The following is a 17,898-nucleotide window of genomic DNA, read 5'->3' on the forward strand; positions in this document are numbered from 1 at the left end:
GAAATTTAGCAATCAACAGAATAGCAACAATGCAACAAGCGAGAATACTCAATCTGAGAATGAAGAGCTTGAAAAAGTAAAGAAATGTGAGGAACTGGTGGGTGAATCAAGTGAACAACAAGCAAATGGAGACTACTTTCAAGTACAAGGGATAACAGAAACCAGTAATGAGCCACAGTACAATAGCAAAACTGATAGAGATGCATCAGAGGGAAGGGGACTTCCAGGGTTACCACCAAACAGAACAGCTGCCAGCAATGAAACACACAATGAAGGAAAGATTGAAGCCTTTGTGTTCACTGTGGATCAAAGTAAAAGAAAAACAACCGATTCAAGTACAGTTCAAGATGAAGATGCTAAAAGGAAAAATTGGGACGCAGAAGATAAGCTAGAATCAAAACAGACAGACAGATCTAGGAAGAGATGGAATAATAATGAAAATGCTAAGGCAGAACAAGCTAATCACATTAGAAAACAAACTGAGAACCACTCCACTGTATCGGCAACCGAAAGACAAAGTTCAAGAAATTCATTCCCAGCAAGGGAGAGCACATTTCAAGAAAAACCTGAAGTTAAAACAAAACCAAAAGGAAAGCTATCCACAACACCAGAGATATCAGCAATTGCAGACTATGCAAGGTTAAAAGTAATTGTTTCAGAGGACAGAGAAGCAAATACTTTTCAGGAATACCCACCCAACAAAAAGGAAGGATTCTTTCCACTAATACAGACCCGTCATAGCAGACGTCCTGTGTTTACTACTGACCCACATGAGAACTCTGTAAAAGAGAAAAGTTTGCCAGATAAGACAGAAATGAGTGCTAAGGTGAATAAAGTACCCAAACTACTAGTATTTCCCATCACAGACAAAGAGCATCAAAGAACAGGGATGTTCAAACTGGGAGAAAAAGAAAGACAAGATTCCAAAGTGAAGAAAAGCCCGGCAGACAATGCAGCAAAATATACCCAACACAAAGAAAGGAACCATTCACCAAAAACTCAGACAATACAAATATCTGAAGCTGGCTCCCAAAAGGGATACCAAGAAGATCAAACCGTTTGTCAGCCAAATAGTCATTCTTTGCAACCAGCAACATCATCTTTTGTAGTTAACGACTCTCTACATCCAACCATGGAGCAAATGCGCAACAGGAAAGAAAATTTTACCCAACAAATGCAAGATGGGAGATTTGAAAAACATCAAAATAAAGACCTGGGGCCTAAGACTGACGATGAGAGGACAGAAAAACTAAAAGAAGAAAGTCTTGAAACTCAGCATGGAATAATCATAGCAAAGCAGCAGCGTACGAAAAAACAATTAGAAGAAGAGCAAGCATTCATGTCTGAAGAGATAAAAAGAGAAGAAGACATGAAAATAAAGCATATATTGGATGAGAGTAGAGCTTCTCTGGCTGAAGAAGAGAGGAGAGCCACTCAGAGAGAAGAGGAGAGGAGAGCAAAAGAGCGTGAAGCCGTAGCTATTAAGATCAAGGAGAGGCGAGAGAAGCAGAGGGAAGCAGAGAGATCAGATGAAGAAACAAAATTCAAACAGAAAGAAGAGGATATTAGAGCAGAACAAAGAGAAGAAAAAGTGAGAATGAAAGAAATTGAGGAAAAGAAGAACAGAAGAATAGAGGAGCAACAGAGAGCTGCACAAGAAGAGCAACAGAGGAAAGCTGCACAAGAAGAGCAGCAAAAAAGAGCTGCACAAGAAGAGCAACAAAGAAAAGCTGCACAAGAAGAGCAACAAAGAAGAGCTGTGTATGAAGAGCAGCAAAAAAGAGCTGCACAAGAAGAGCAACAAAGAAAAGCTGCACAAGAAGAGCAGCAAAAAAGAGCTGCACAAGAAGAGCAGCAAAAAAGAGCTGCACAAGAAGAGCAACAAAGAAGAGCTGTGTATGAAGAGCAACAAAAAAGAGCTGTGCAAGAAGAGCAACTAAGAAGAGCACAAGAAGAAAAACAGAGAGCTGCAGAAGAACTGAAAAGAAGAGCTGCACAAGAAGCGCATCAAAGGAGAGCTGTACAAGAAGAGCAACAAAGGAGAGCTGCACAAGAAGAGCAACAAAGGAGAGCTGCACAAGAAGAGCAACAGAGAAGAGCTGTGTATGAAGAGCATCAAACAATAGCACAAGAAGAAAAACAGAGGGTTGAAGAAGAACTGAAGAGAAGAGCTGCACAAGAAGAGCAACAAAGGAGAGCTGCACAAGAAGAGCAACAGAGAAGAGCTGTGCATGAAGAGCAACTAAGAATGGCACAAGAAGAAAAACAGTGGGTTGCTGAAGACCTTACAAGAAGAGCTGCACAAGAAGAGCAACAAATGAAAGCTGCACAAGAAAAGCAACAGAAAAGAGCTGCAGAAGAAGAGCAACAAAGGAGAGCTGCACAAGACGAGCAACAGAAAAGAGCTGCACAAGAAGAGCAACAAAGGAGAGCTGCACAAGAAGAGCAACAAAGGAGAGCTGCACAAGAAGAGCAACAAAGGAGAGCTGCACAAGAAAAGCAACAGAAAAGAGCTGCAGAAGAAGAGCAACAAAGGAGAGCTGCACAAGACGAGCAACAAAAAAGAGCTGCACAAGAAGAGCAACAAAGGAGAGCTGCACAAGACGAGCAACAGAAAAGAGCTGTACAAGAAGAGCAACAAAGAAGAGCTGCACAAGAAGAGCAACAAAGGAGAGCTGCACAAGAAGAGCAACAAAGGAGAGCTGCACAAGAAGAGCAACAAAGGAGAGCTGCACAAGAAGAGCAACAGAGAAGAGCTGTACAAGAAGAGCAACAAAGGAGAGCTGCACAAGACGAGCAACAAAGAAGAGCTGTGCATGAAGAGCAACTGAGAGTAGCACAAGAAAAACAAAGGGCTGCCGAAGAACTGAAAAGAAGAGCTGCACAAGAAGAGCAACAGAGGAAAACTACACAAGAAAAGCTACAGAGAGCTGCAGAAGAAGAGCTACAGATGAGAGTAGCTCAAAGAGAGCAACAAAGGAGAGCATTTCAGGAGATTCAACAGAGGAAAGCAGCTTTGATTGAGGAACAACGACAGATTGAGGAGAAGATACTTGCCAATACTGAGGCAGACAATAAAAGAAAACCAAGAGAAGGAGATAAAGTTTTGCATATTTCAGAAGAGGAAAGGATTGAACAGATACAAATGGAAGAGCAAAAGAGACAAAGGCAGAAAAAGGAAGAATGGATGAGAACTCAAACAGGGGAGGCAGAAATGAGAGCTGTAGAAAGAGTAAACATCATAAAGGAAGAAAAGCAAGCCAACGAGAGACCTAAACTTCATGAAAACAGCCAAGAAGCACTGAAAAATGAGATGAGAGTGGAAAAAGAAGGCATGCTAGCTCAAAGAGAGAATAACATCAAGGCTAACAAGAGGGAAGAAGAAAAGGTAACAGCTGACAGTGAGAAGGTGAGAGATAATCGGAGAGAGGAAAAAAGAGTAGCACAGGTGGATGCTCTCCAGTACTATGCCATTACTTCAACAGAATCAGAGACAAAACAAAGAGAAAGGCAACTATGCTCCCCTTCACCCTCCCAACAAAGAAACAATCTATCAGAAAATGAGTCAACTGAGTCCCACGGGTCCCACACGAGATCTTATAGACCCCATGCCCCTGCATCTCCAGCTCCATCTCTGCCCCGATCCAACACTTCCTCACCTGCTCTAGGAGTCAAGCCCTTAATGTTCAGAGTAAAGGACAACACCTTCAGAGGTTCCGCTTCCACCAAATCGGTTAAGCCACGATTCTATAAGAGCTTTGGAGACGATGTCCGGGTGGGTTCACCCAGTGACAGGGGATTAGAGAAAAGAGAGGAAGGACAGGAGAAAATAAGACACAGTGCTGGAACTCCTGTCCAGCATCACACAGGTTTAAATAGACTCACTGCTGTCAGTGAATCTTCAACTTTCCAGTCAGCATCTTCACCACAGGATCACTCAGCCCCTATCCCTCATTATAGGCCCTATTCCAGGAGAAGCATTGCTATGGAGGAAGATGACTCACGCTCTCTTATCAGCAATATGTCTGAAGATGTGGAAAGTTTTGCCACCAGTGCAGGAGACCTTGCAGACATACGAGGTCTTTATGACTACGAGAGACCAGAATCAGCATGTAGCTTCAGCAGTGATGTGTCCCGTTCTTTGGGCAAGCCTCCAGCTGTTCCCCCAAAGAGCGAGAAAGCCCTACGGAGGGCTCAAAGGCTAACTACCCGGAGAATGAAGAAAGAGTTGTCCAAAGTTGGCGCAGACAGCCTTTCTGGAGTTGAGAAAGATGTCTCCACTATTCGTTCCTCTTCATCCACTGAGGTACGATCCTCTAATCGCCATGCTATGGCTTCCCCTCATTTTTCCTCACCTGTCTCCCTTGCTAATGCTCCTGTGTCAGGGTCCAGCTTGCCTTCCACCCATACAGAACACCACTCTTTCCACGCTTCCCCTCATGCCACTGGTCCTATTTCTATCCCTCATACTGCCGCCGTTTCCCTCCCTGGTGTGTCTCATTATGCTACTGGCCCTGCTTCCCATACTGCTGCTCCTAAGACTGTTGCTCATGTTCCCTCTTCTCCCACTTTCCACCAAGCCCACCACCCAGCTCCAGTGACACAGTATCATGTAGAGTCAAGCTATCCCCAGGCCTACCCTCTGACCCAGCGCAAGGTGCTGCAAGACCCCGGTTCTGGTCAGTATTTTGTAGTGGACCTGCCTGTTCAAGTGAAAAAGAAGACTTTCTTTGACCCACAGACAGGAAAGTATATCCAACTGAATGTGCGCGAGTCTGGCAAGAGCATCTCACAACCTCAACCCCAGCAAACATGCCCACAGCCTGAGATGCAGATCAAGTCCCAGCAACAGCCCTTCTCCCAGACTTTTCCTGCTGGCAAACCCTTTGTGCTTTATCAAGGGTCCCACGGTTATCCCCAACACTACCAGCCTGCAAGTATCAATTCCCTGCATCCCAACAAGTCGCAGGTTCCTGCAACTCTCCACCAGAACCAGCAGCCTGGACATCAGGCTTTTGAACTGGGACAAAACTCTGAAGGGCATCGCTACAGTCCAGAGAAGACCCCGTACATGGACACGGTTAATGACAAAGACAAAACATATAACACAATTTACAGCACACATGGCTCATATGAGTCGTTCCCAGAGTGTGACACAAACAGCCAGCTTGCAGGAAGCTCAGTTTGTGAAAATGATAACTCAGCCCACTCGCAATATAATCCTCGTGATATAATAGCTATGAGTGAACTGGAGGACTTTATGGAGGTGTCTGATTGGTGAGAGTAAAAACTGATATTAAATATTTAATAAAGTAAAGAGTGAATGGATCATAATATACATGATTTTAAGTGGTTGCAAATGACTTTTTCAAGTGAAAATAGTCTCAGAATGTTTTTGGTTTGTAGTTTTAATAAGTCTCTATAGCAAACTGTTATATTGTTTCTGCTTTTGGAGATTCGCTGTTGATTTACTTGTTTTACAGAGTTCACCATTCCATTTGACTTTGAATGTGAGAAGCTAAGCTATGCTTCTTGTGTAAACAGTGTCATTAGCACTGCCTGTTCAACCTAACTGCATTTTATTATATATCATACGGTATATCAAAAGTTGTTTGGAAAAACTTTTGCTACTGACAAGCCTGCTTTACCTTTAAGCACAAATTGGAGATTTTGAGATTCAGAAGCATAGTTTTTTAATTCAGCCATGTATGAAGTGAAAAAATGGTGATGTGGCTGTTGCTGTTTTTAAGAATTAATATCATACAGTAGTCTATTTTTATAGCTGAATGTTTGTAAAAATTGTTTGGTTGCTGTGAAACAGTAGCGTGAAATGGGCTGAATCAGATAATAATCGATTAATAATTTCTCATCACGGTGTATTTTAAACCTCTTTGTAAAAGTTAGAAATAACCCAAAAGGAAAAGATAAAAAGGTTCATGCAAGAGGCTGATTTTATTTTACAACCATAATATAATGTAATATAATGACATCTTGTTCTGACTTCTGAAATGTACCCTGGGCCTGAGTGATTCAAAATGAAGAGTCTTTTTATGATTGCATAAGACAATTACAATGTGCTATTGTAATGTGCAGTAATATGTCCTGAGAGATAAAGGAAAATAACACTTTGTTGATGGCATTTATTTTGTGTCCTTTTTACTGTATGAAGCAATCCAAATGTTTAAATCTTTTAATATTATACCCACGAGAGTGTGAAAATGTGCCTTCTTTTATTTCCCTTGATCCACACACTCCAATTAAATGTACGGTGCTGTGGTGAGAATGCATGCCTATACTCTCCAGTTTAACATAACCATACAGCTGATCCCCTGAGAAGCAGTAACCTGCTTTGACCACTGTGGGGCAGAGCAGAGTGCTTCATCTGCTGGAGCAAAGACCTGAACTTAAGACCTGGGAAGAGAAAAACCTGAAGGAAACCCTGAACACAAGATTTTGTTAAGAAGTCAAAATCAGAAGTATCATTTTAACACATGATCCTCAATTTATAAAACTTGTACTGTGGCTTAACCTTATATTACAGCTGTCTGTTTTTTAAAAAAAAAACCAAACAAACAAACAAACAAACAAACCAGTAGATTCCCACAGACTCAGTTCCTCTTAAGAGAACACTACATACGACTAAGGGTTAAATCTGTTGTGTAATTCCATTTGGCTTTGGCAGAGCTCAAAGCGCCAGCAGAAGCCCTGCCTCAGCAGTTTAGCCTGCCCAATAAAGCAGCAGGCTTCATACCACTGGGACAGTCTGACAACCACAGCCAGAGACAAACCCATGCCACTCTGTCCAGCAGCTGGGAGAGGTCCCAGCACAGACACACACACACACACGGGGACAAATGTGCCTCAACATAAATGCATAAACACATGCATACATACACAAAAATATGAACCTCACACAAATAAACATCAGCATTTGGCCTTTACTCCGAGATGCAAGATGAGCATTATTCCTGGTGACTGAGGTGATGGAAATGCATTTTCAGCAGTTTACTGTGTATGCTTCTTAGAACTGCACACAATGTCACACACACGCGTGCACACAAACCACGAGACTTGACCATCACTTTGGAGTTCTGGGGGTTTTGGGCCACGGTCCAGGACACACTCAGAACACAGGAAATGACATTTCCTACGTTTTGCAGGACACACAAGAGAAAGAGAGTGAGAGAGACAGCCACAGGGAGAGGGAGGCAGAGAGTACTGGGAGAGAGTGGGAGTTTCTAAGTGGGAACAGAGCCTTTACTGTTTCATATTACACAGAAAAGAGGAGAAAGAGGAGAAGAGTTAATGGTGGGTAAGGGCTCTGGTGGGTTGTGCAGTCAGGCTCTGTTTTGAATGTAGCTGCTTGTGTAAGTTGCTGTGCAGTTGTCTGGGTTTATGGATTCACTGACTGTGGAAAATGTACTTCTCTGTAGTGATCCTTGTCCTGACTAAGGCTCTGGTCACAGGTAAGTGTGCCTTCTTTACCGCAGCATACAGCAATGAGAAAGTGAGCAAGCAGGCGTAAAAGAGGCAATATGTGTTTGAGTTGTAACTTGAGCTGTCATCACACACCATCGTCAAAGTTTCAGTGCATTATGGACCTTTGGTAAGGAAATAATAGAAAGCATACAACTACAGTTAGCATCTAGAGGTCATCATATCTAAAATAATCACAATTTGCTAGTGCATTTGTTATTGTGTTAATAGTGTGGTGCAGAAAAGTTGTTTACAAAAAAAAAGAGAAAAAAAACCAACCAGTTGTGGCGTTAGGGTGGTTTGTTGTCTGTGATCAGAGAAAACCTCAGTATAGTTTTTACATATAATTTGTGTCCTAAAAACTGCTGTGAAGCAGACTTACAACTCGTGTTTTATGTCCTATATTTTTTTTTCAGCTGTGCATAATGTTGTTTGAAGTACTTCAGCTGCTTTTGTTGCCACATTAAATAGTGTTAGACAAGCCCCAGAGAGCCTAAGGGAGATTCCCCAACAAACAAGACCAAAAAAAAAAAAAAGAAAGAAAGAAAAGAAAAGAAAAAATTAAGCAAAAGCAGCATGGAAGACCAGATGGTCCCTGTTATCCTTCCATGTTTCTCCTTGCCTGTTCTGGGTTGTTCCATACCGAGGATGAATGTTTCCCACCTGTAGCTATTCTTTGCCTGTCTGGTCACACATATTGTGTCCAGACCCCTTTGTCTCTGCCCTGGCTCACAGCAGACTAAACCAAGAGCACATCCAAGAAAGTAAAGTCATACTTTAGCTGTTTCTTTCGCAGTGCTTTTACGCTTCCTTGCTAAAAGAGAGTGAATACACATACAATCATGGGAAGATGCACAAATAGAACCAGTGATTGTTTGAAGCTGTGACAGCAGACAAACTTTTAACTCGTTTATTACTAATTTCGAAAGAAGGATTGAGTCATATAAGCATTCTGTGAGGCTTATGGTTTGATTTAGTTTTATTCTGACACACATTTACCTAGATATCTTACTCGGAAAGTATTACACAGTAACAGAAGCAGACATTTTGGAAAAGGAACATACTGAGTAGATTGAAACTAAATGATATATGTACAAAATCGAATTAAAATGAAAGCTGTATACATTTGTGCATATATAACCAAAAGCGTTTGTGGTTTTTTTTGTCAACAGAGGTATGCCATGCTCTTAATGTGACAGTGACCCCTGGGCCTGTCGTCTTGGCAACAGAGAACGACAACCTGACACTGTCCTGTCTGGTATCTCAAAGGAAGAGGACCACGAGTGTCCTGATTCTTCACTGGTTCTTCTCTCCTCTAACCGCTCCTACTCCTGTGCCTCCTGCTTCCCTTCCACCCAACTCTCCTCCCGTACTCGACCACCCGCAGTTTCTGATTGTAAAGATGGGCTTAAGGAGAAGGAAGCTGTATGGGAACTACACCTACCGTTTCCCACAACCAAAGTTTCATCTGCACGAGAAAACGGAGGGAGAGGTGTACCAGTTGCGGATTCTCAGCGTGACTGGGTCGGACCAGGGTTTTTACAGCTGTAAAGTTCAGGAGATCCGCAAACACAGAGACATATGGAGAATCACTTCCAATGGTACCAGCACCACACAGATGACAGGTAAAAAGATGTATTCCCTCACATCTCTGTGCCATATTTCTTAAAATACAGACCCATGGACTCATCTGACTTATGAGGTGGATGCTGAGAATTGAGGACTTGAGACTTGTCAATGTTCCTAGTTATTGTTCTGTATTCATATACACATGTAATCATATGTATATGAATACCTTTATTTAAGCTGATGATCCGTTTGTTTATTTGCATATTAAAACTATAAAACTGTTTCAGGAGATAATTAAAAAGAATATTTTCAGACTGCTATTTTTCAAAGAATTCCCTTAGCCCACATTCGTTTTAGTAAAAATGTCGACCAAGTTATCTGGAAATAAAAACAACCAAATTAAGGAAGGGCCACGATTTTCTTCTACTAAGAAACAAAGATTGTGTAGAAATGTGTCCTCTAACTTAAACTTGCAATATTTGCAGACGGTCATGCCTATATGTTTGAGTGCGACCCCAGTCCTCTGGCATTTCCATCTCAAAACAATGAGCTCACACAGCCAAACCACACTTAACAAAATCCCTGCCTGTGTGCGTGTAAGGAGTAAAAGGTAGGGTGTTGTTGAGCTGGCAGGGTTCAAAAACTCTGATGTCAGCATTTTGGGTTTACTTTTATGCAAGCCTCAGGAAAAAAAAAAAAAAATACTGGAGAGTTTAGTTGCAGCTTATTCAGTGTGTGCCAATGGTCTTGCAGAAATCAACAAACAAAACAAAGAGAAACCTGTTAAGAAATCATTTAAATCACATGAAGTAATAAATATTTCTTCAATATTTATTTTTATCTGTGCAACACACTGGACCGATCATCGGTGAGATGCACTGGGTGAAGGGGTTTACTAGAGATTTATGAGGCTTTGCCACACTTTGAGGAGGCCGTGTGTGACTCAGTTTACCTTTCAATAGTTTTACGCAAGAAAAGCGCAGAGGTTCGAGTCAGACAGAGCCTGACAACGCCCTGCCCTATATTCAGGGCAATGTCCCACTAAGGAAGCCACACAACCTCAGGCATCTCCGCCATGCATTGACCACAGAACCAGAAACAGAAGACCTGACATTATGAGGGTAAACAAAGAGGGAAAAAAATTATATTGAGGGAACCCCTTAGTCTGCAGATCTCAGTCTGCAGGGCATAGAGCAAAGACTACACCCTAAAGAGGTCAATGGACCACTTTCATTCACAAAACTCCAACCTCTTCTTTATATCTAGTTCCCAGCTTCAGACCTTTAATAAGAAAGTTTGATTGCTTTGTGCTGATTTTCTAAACTGGTAAACTTTCTAGACACTGTGTTCAAGTTCACTGAGCTGCCAGTTTCAGTGGTTGGTAATTTGTTTTCCACATTTACCTTCACAGCTGAAAGACCTCAGATAAGCCTAAATCTGGACCTGATGGTGTAACAGGGGTATAGGGTATTTACATTTCACATAAACGTATCACTATTGGTATGATGTAGAAACATTTTTAGTGAGCGTTTACATTTAATAGCTCCCTTACAGAGAAGCTGGTGACCTCAGTGTGTTTGCTCTCATCAGATGTGCGGTTTAACTGGTGGTTAACCTCAGCCCAGATTCCAGCCAATTGTAACTGTCGCCTTGTCTGGTGAACAAGACTGGTAAAGTTTGCCTGCTTCACAAGTCTTTATCTTAGCTTAACAGTGCAAAGACATGATAGCCTGGCCCATCACACCTTTATTAGTCTTAAAAGAAAGTTATATTCATGGCAAAGATAGCATGTGGTAAGAGCATTTTTAAAAACAAGCTGTTATATTTGATGAAATGGAAAAATATTTGTGAAAAAAAAAATCTTCCATTTCAAGAAGAACAAAAACATGATTATTTACTTTTTATACCTTTTTTCCATCCTAGAAATATTCCCTAACCCACAGTGTTGCACATTAATTATGTGTTACTGAAACAGAACAGTGAAGACACATTGACAATTTTGCATTTAGTTCAGTGGTCTGGAAACAGGCTAAAAGTCAATTAGAGTTAATATCTTACAATATGCATCAACCTGTGTGGAAAAGTCATATTAAAATCTCATTATGGAGAGCAGAGACAGTCTTCACTCTCCTCAACCTCTCCCTAAATACCCCTGACCTGTACAAAATCAGTGACAGCTCCCTTGTTGTTTTTTTCCTTAGTTAATAAGGACAAAGAGAACACTGTTGATAGCTGATATGTGGAACAATGGGGAACCCCCAAACATGGTCCAAGAACAGCAACACAGCTGATATATGTGTGTGTGTGTGTGTTAATGTTGTGTTTGGCTGATGGTGAAGCAGACTCTCCCTTTATGACAGTGGTTTGGATATTTCCAAGAACCACTGGGGTTTGTTGTACAGGGCCACAGCCCTCAGACATCAACAAATATAAAGATACTCAGTCTGGGCACAGTTTCCATCTTTTATGTACAGTTTCTGATGACATTTTAAACTGTCTGTTTCTACAGTGCACTTTACACCCGAGGATGGTAGACGTGAAGGATTGTGGCTTTTGTTTGCAGGTACTGTTCTCAGCTCTATTCCTAATTCTGTCTCATTTACACATCTTGCTTAAATAAAGCTTATTCTATTCTGATGTCTCTGTTTTTAGATGTGTATCTGTGTGCTGTGCTGATCTGCTCACTGGGCCTGCTGTCCATCTTCCTATTCACTCTCGTCCTAATCTGCCAGTACTTCTACAGAAGACACAGGCTCAAATGTAAAACCACTTGTTTTCCCAAAGCAACCGTAGATTTATAGCTTTATGTTTCCCACTTTTGTATCTAAAACAAACCATCACATCAAATGTTTGTCTTTATTGCTTCTTTCTCTACAGCCAGTTACCCTCTGGTCAAATGTCCAGAAAGCAGGTACTAGTATGCTCTTTATTTAGAAATCAGAAAGCTGGGGGAGTGTGTGTGTGTGTGTGTGTGTGTGGACAAACACAGTATTTGCCAATTAATTATATATATATATATATATATATATATATATATATGCAAAACAAACAAACATTATGTTGAGCTTCAGAAGTATTTTTAAATGTCTATTTATTTACACATTTTTAAAAGAGCATTTTTAGCTTTAATATAAATTAAGATCAACTTTATCTACTCCTTACAGCTCAGGAGAGACTGTAACAAGCTCTAGTAGTTGCTCCAGTTCCTCCCCAAGCGCACAAAGGAGAGACATGAGACAGAAAACCAACCGAACACAAGCAGTAGCGCCACCTAAGCTACCTGAAGAGCCTCCACTGCACATACCAGCCAAAGGTAAAATGTCCTGCAGAGTCCTTCACAAAGTAAAATATAAAGGTTTCAGCTTTTAAACCTAAGATGAAACATACTAGAGGTACCAGAGTCACAGAGTGGCGTGAGAGGCCCTAGCCCCAAGAGCAGGAATTTGGCAAAGAACAGTAAATTACAGTAAATTGTCAGCAAGCAGAAAAGCAGGAATTAAGCTTGCACAAAAACAGTCAGAGAATGTGAAATTCCTGCCTAGTGTGTTACGAATTAAATGAACACTGTCACTGAAAACAGCAGAAGAAAGCATTTACATCCGTTTTTAAACAACACTGTGATTAGGTTTAACACAAAGTGCTTGTGAAGGACAATTTTGACTTCAACCACAATTTAATACTTGCCAGTTCATTCCTCCTGGCTGCTATTTTGAGTCAATTAAGGTTGTCTCCGTTTTCAGTGCCCGTTGCTGCAAAGAGACCTCGAAAGCCCAGAAGGTTGAAGACTCAGCCAAGGAGATCTGCCACTGTAAGTCTCTTCCTTCAAGCACAAAACCTATGTGAACTAAAACTATGAAGATCAGTTATGAAACATAGGTACTTAATACCTTTAGAATGTATTTCTTAATGTTTCGAAAAGATTTTTTCCCGTGAGCACAGTTGTTATTGAGATGCATGCAAGAGGGAATTTGTCTCACGACTGCATGATTGTCTACAGCAGTTTATTGCCATGTCTTCATTCAGTTATGAGCTTGATAATTCTATTTAGCTTTATTGCTTCTGAAACACAATTATTTATTTATAGTGCTTCATTGGTTTTATATCTTCAATAAAAGTGTCAAACAAGTGTGTACAGAAGAAAACTACTCAAACTAAGCATCATCAGTATTTCGTCTAATGGCGTTCTTGTAATTTTGTACTGAAACGAAGCACTGGAGATGTGAGCTTTTCTTTAGCACGAACATGCTGATTAGATTAGTGCAGCCAGGAGGATCTGAGGATTTTGGATAGGGCTCCTGTTGTACCAAATGTTTTCCGGGTAAACTAAATGTTCCAAGAGGTCCTGAAAACAATGTACACAGATTCTGCTGCTGGGAAACAGAAAAGATGTTTACCATGGAAGTTGACAAAAACTACAATTTGCTGACAAGATGAAATGCTGACAGTTACAGTTGTCTGTGACTGTTTTTCCCAGTTGTAAATTCTGAAATTGTTGCACATACAGTGGGGCAAAAAAGTATTTAGTCAGCCACCGATTGTGCAAGTTCCCCCACTTAAAATGAAGACAGAGGTCAGTAATTTGCACCAGAGGTACACTTCAACTGTGAGAGACAGAATGTGGAAAAAAAAAAAAATCCATGAATTCACATGGTAGGATTTGTAAAGAATTTATTTGTAAATTAGGGTGGAAAATAAGTATTTGGTCACCTCAAACAAGGAAAATCTCTGGCTCTCACAGACCTGTAACGTCTTCTGTAAGAAGCTTTTCTGTCCCCCACTCGTTACCTGTATGAATGGCACCTGTTTGAACTCATCATCTGTATAAAAGACACCTGTCCACAGCCTCAAACAGTCAGACTCCAAACTCCGCCATGGCCAAGACCAAAGAGCTTTTGAAGGACACCAGGAAAAGTATTGTAGACCTGCACCAGACTGGGAAGAGTGAATCTACAATAGGCAAGCAACTTAGTGTGAAAAAATCAACTGTGGGAGCAATCATCAGAAAATGGAAGACATACAAGACCACTGATAATCTCCCTCGATCTGGGGCTCCACGCAAGATCTCATCCCGTGGGGTCAAAATGATCATGAGAACGGTGAGCAAAGATCCCAGAACCACACGGGGGGACCTGGTGAATGACCTGCAGAGAGCTGGGACCAAAGTAACAAAGGTCACCATCAGTAACACACTACAACGGCAGGGAATCAAATCCCGCAGTGCCAGACGTGTTCCGCTGCTGAAGCCAGTGCATGTCCAGGCCCATCTGAAGTTTGCCAGAGAGCACATGGATGATACAGCAGAGGATTGGGAGAATGTCATGTGGTCAGATGAAACCAAAGTAGAACTTTTTGGTATAAACTCAACTCGTCGTGTTTGGAGGAACAAGAATACTGAGTTGCATCCCAAGAACACCATACCTACTGTGAAGCATGGGGGTGGAAACATCATGCTATGGGGCTGTTTTTCTGCCAAGGGGACAGGACGACTGATCCGTGTTAAGGACAGAATGAATGGGGCCATGTATCGTGAGATTTTGAGCCAAAACCTCCTTCCATCAGTGAGAACTTTGAAGATGAAATGAGGCTGGGTCTTCCAACATGACAATGATCCAAAACACACCGCCCGGGCAACAAAGGAGTGGCTCTTTCAAATGCTTCTTACGCATTTGAAAGTCCTGGAGTGGCCTAGCCAGTCTCCAGACCTCAACCCCATAGAAAATCTGTGGCGGAAGTTGAAAGTCCGTGTTGCTCGGCGACAGCCCCAAAACATCACTGCTCTCGAGAAGATCTGCATGGAGGAATGGGCCAAAATACCAGCTACTGTGTGTGCAAACCTGGTAAAGACCTATAGTAAACGTTTGACCTCTGTTATTGCCAACAAAGGTTATGTTACAAAGTATTGAGTTGTATTTTTGTTATTGACCAAATACTTATTTTCCACCCTGATTTACGAATAAATTCTTTACAAATCCTACCATGTGGATTCATGGATTTTTTTTTTCACATTCTGTCTCTCACAGTTGAAGTGTACCTCTGGTGCAAATTACTGACCTCTGTCATCACTTTAAGTGGGGGAACTTGCACAATCGGTGGCTGACTAAATACTTTTTTGCCCCACTGTATATACTGCAGCAATTCTTTTTTTGTAGCTGAACTTACTTTTATCCAATTCCTCTCTCCTCTAGCCTCGAATATCACAGGAAGAAAGCCTGACATATGCAGAGCTGGAGCTTGTCCGACCAAGACAGGAGCCCCCGGTCCCTTCCACCCCCGACCCCACACCCTCCAGCCCCGACACAGTCTATGCTCAGATCCTCTTCCAGGAGAAATACCTGTAAACATGTAAGCTTGGTACCTCCTGCAGAGATCCAGCTCTCCGATCGGAACCGTGCAGCAGCCGAAGGACTATATTTATGAACTGTTAGTATGACATTGGTTTTCTTTTTTGGATGCAAGAATGTCATGTGTGGGTAAATGGGAGGCTTGTGCTTGCTGTGTTCAGTTCCAGCACAGCAGCTTCGGGTCTCATAACTTTGTTTCTTTGTTTGTTGGCATCACTGGCCTGTGAGCCAGATGTTTATAGAATGCTCTTACCGTTAACTATTCTTTATAAACTCAGGAGACTGTGTGGGAAGAAACTGTTGTCCAGGCTCTCTTACCGCAGTGTAATAAGGCATTGTAAAAGTCAGTTTTGAAATGCATTTATGATTACAGTACTAATACATCATATTAAGAGATGCTAAAGAGTACAGTGTTTGATTTCTGTAAATACAGTTTTTAAGTGCATCTTTTCTCTAAAGAAGGGTGGATTCCAGTTTGCTTACGAATCTGGAAATTTTAGACACATATACAAACATAACAGGAATGTTTGATAATCTTTCAAAGTTGGGAAATGTCCTTTCTGCGTCTAATGATGAAAGTTACACAAGATTGAAACCATTCAACTGTCTCTAGGGTTTACAGAGAACGGCTAAGAGAGGGGGAAAAAAAAAGGTGGTCAAAATGCCTTGTTGAGTTTGGAGAACAGACAGACTGCTTCACACTAAGGTGCACAGAAAAGCGTTTCTGAATGATGAAGCAGCCACTCCTGTTGGCTATGAACAGGAAACTGAGGCTGCAATTCATAGGGGCTAACCAAAATTGCACAACAGAAGATTTGAAGAAAGTTGCCTGGTCTCATGAGTCTCAATTTGTCCTGCGACATTTAGATAGAAGACTCAGAATTTGGTGGGATGTCTTCATCCCGTCTTGGATCAATGATTCGAGTTTGCTGCTGCTGGTGTAACGGCATGGAAGATATTTTGTGTTGTTGCTCAGCATGCCAATGCCTTTATGATCACAGTGTACCCATCTTCTGATAGCTGCTTCCAACATGGTACAAAGATCAAATCATCAAATCAAGTTCAACCCAACGGTGCACTTTGGGCATGTGGTGAAACCGGAGATTCTGATCGTGGATGTGCAGCTGACTGCGTGACGCTATCATGTCTCTGGTCTATATTAACACAATAGCATGGATAAGATGAAACATTTAATAAACTGGTGTAATGGATCCAATACTTTGCCACCTTCAGACAAAAGGCAGGCCAACAGTTTCCAGTATTTATGCTAAGCTAACAATCTAATATACGTATCAATCTTCTCATCCATCAACAATAAACATGCATGATTCCTAATAAAATAGTAGAAAGAATAGAAACAGCACAAAGTGCCTCTAATTTCAAAGTGTACTCACTGTGGCACAAGCATAAATAGCAAATATAAATCTTAGAAGCAGCAGACATAAAGCTCAGGAAAGGTGAAGGGTGCAGGCCATTTTGTGAAGGTCACTGTGTGAAAAATGGGATGAAGATGGAGGAAGAGAATGATGCAAATCCACACCTTTCCCTTGGTGAGTGGGAGAGATTGAGAGAGACCATCATCCCCCACAGTTCATACTCACTGACTACAATGAACCCACTAATGACTACATTTATTCAAATTAGACTAATTGTAATCATGGTTAATAATTAGCTTTACAGTGCATTATAATTGGGTTAGGCTACAAGATGGTTCTGCCTAGGTGCAATAATTTATTTGATTTAATTATTCTGAGGAACCCAATGGTTTGACATTTCATATCATAAAACCAGCGATGTAGAGAGAATGGAGATAGCCGTTGTCTTTAGAGAAGGTCACTGCTAGCTCTCTGGGAAAATTATGAGGACTATTTTCCACTCTATTAAGCTACTCCACTTAGCACAATTAGCCACACACACAAAGGTTAAAGAGAGAGACCTCTTCCTTTATGATAGAGAGGAGTGGCGCATGTGCATGAGAGAGCAAGTAGGAAACAGAAAGCAAACAAACCTCCACAATCAACAGCCTAACATGCCCACTTATTCACTGGAGTGCAAGTGTGATAATGCTGCTATTACACTTTTCATCTGCAAGTTGGGACGAGTTTCATACCACATCTTGTGAAATTTGTCAGATACTCTGTTTATTTGGTCTCTAATATCTTTGGACACACACACACACACACACACACACACACACACACACACACACACAGAGAGAGAGAAAATCACCCATTATAGACATAATATGATCACAGAAAATTTAAGGCGGTGCAAAATTTAAGTGGTACAAAATGGGCTGTCCAAAAAAACCCTCATAAATACCGTATTACAAAGCAAAATGAAAGCACATTGTGAAACTCAAAATAGTAAAGCCAGCAAACTATTCACATCAAACTAAACAGCCTGAATTTTTCTTGCCACGAACATTTACCAGACCAAAACATTACAACGCTTACTTGATTAAACGCTGACTTATTTGTCTCTTCACAACAGTGTTTGCTTGACTTCCAGT

At 41.3% G+C, this 17,898-nt stretch overlaps 2 protein-coding genes across 2 annotated transcripts; both read left to right on the top strand.

Annotated features, from left to right (window-relative positions):
- The first annotated feature begins 386 nt into the window (after positions 1–386).
- On the top strand, positions 387–6,128 carry cUnh10orf71 (chromosome Un C10orf71 homolog). Its single transcript, XM_082557807.1, has one exon. It carries the CDS (start codon positions 815–817, stop codon positions 5,279–5,281), a length of 4,467 nt encoding a protein of 1,488 aa, XP_082413933.1. The 5' UTR covers positions 387–814; the 3' UTR covers positions 5,282–6,128.
- A 1,183-nt stretch (positions 6,129–7,311) lies between these two features.
- vstm4a (V-set and transmembrane domain containing 4a) lies at positions 7,312–15,783 on the top strand. Its single transcript, XM_082557410.1, has 8 exons — positions 7,312–7,466; positions 8,649–9,101; positions 11,555–11,608; positions 11,698–11,805; positions 11,923–11,956; positions 12,210–12,358; positions 12,786–12,853; positions 15,231–15,783. The coding sequence occupies exons 1-8, from the start codon at positions 7,418–7,420 to the stop codon at positions 15,381–15,383; spliced, it is 1,068 nt and encodes a 355-aa protein (XP_082413536.1). The 5' UTR covers positions 7,312–7,417; the 3' UTR covers positions 15,384–15,783.
- The last annotated feature ends 2,115 nt before the right edge of the window (positions 15,784–17,898 follow it).

Source organism: Aulonocara stuartgranti (assembly GCF_965226115.1).
Source record: "Aulonocara stuartgranti genome assembly, chromosome: 13".
Taxonomy (NCBI): domain Eukaryota; kingdom Metazoa; phylum Chordata; class Actinopteri; order Cichliformes; family Cichlidae; genus Aulonocara; species Aulonocara stuartgranti.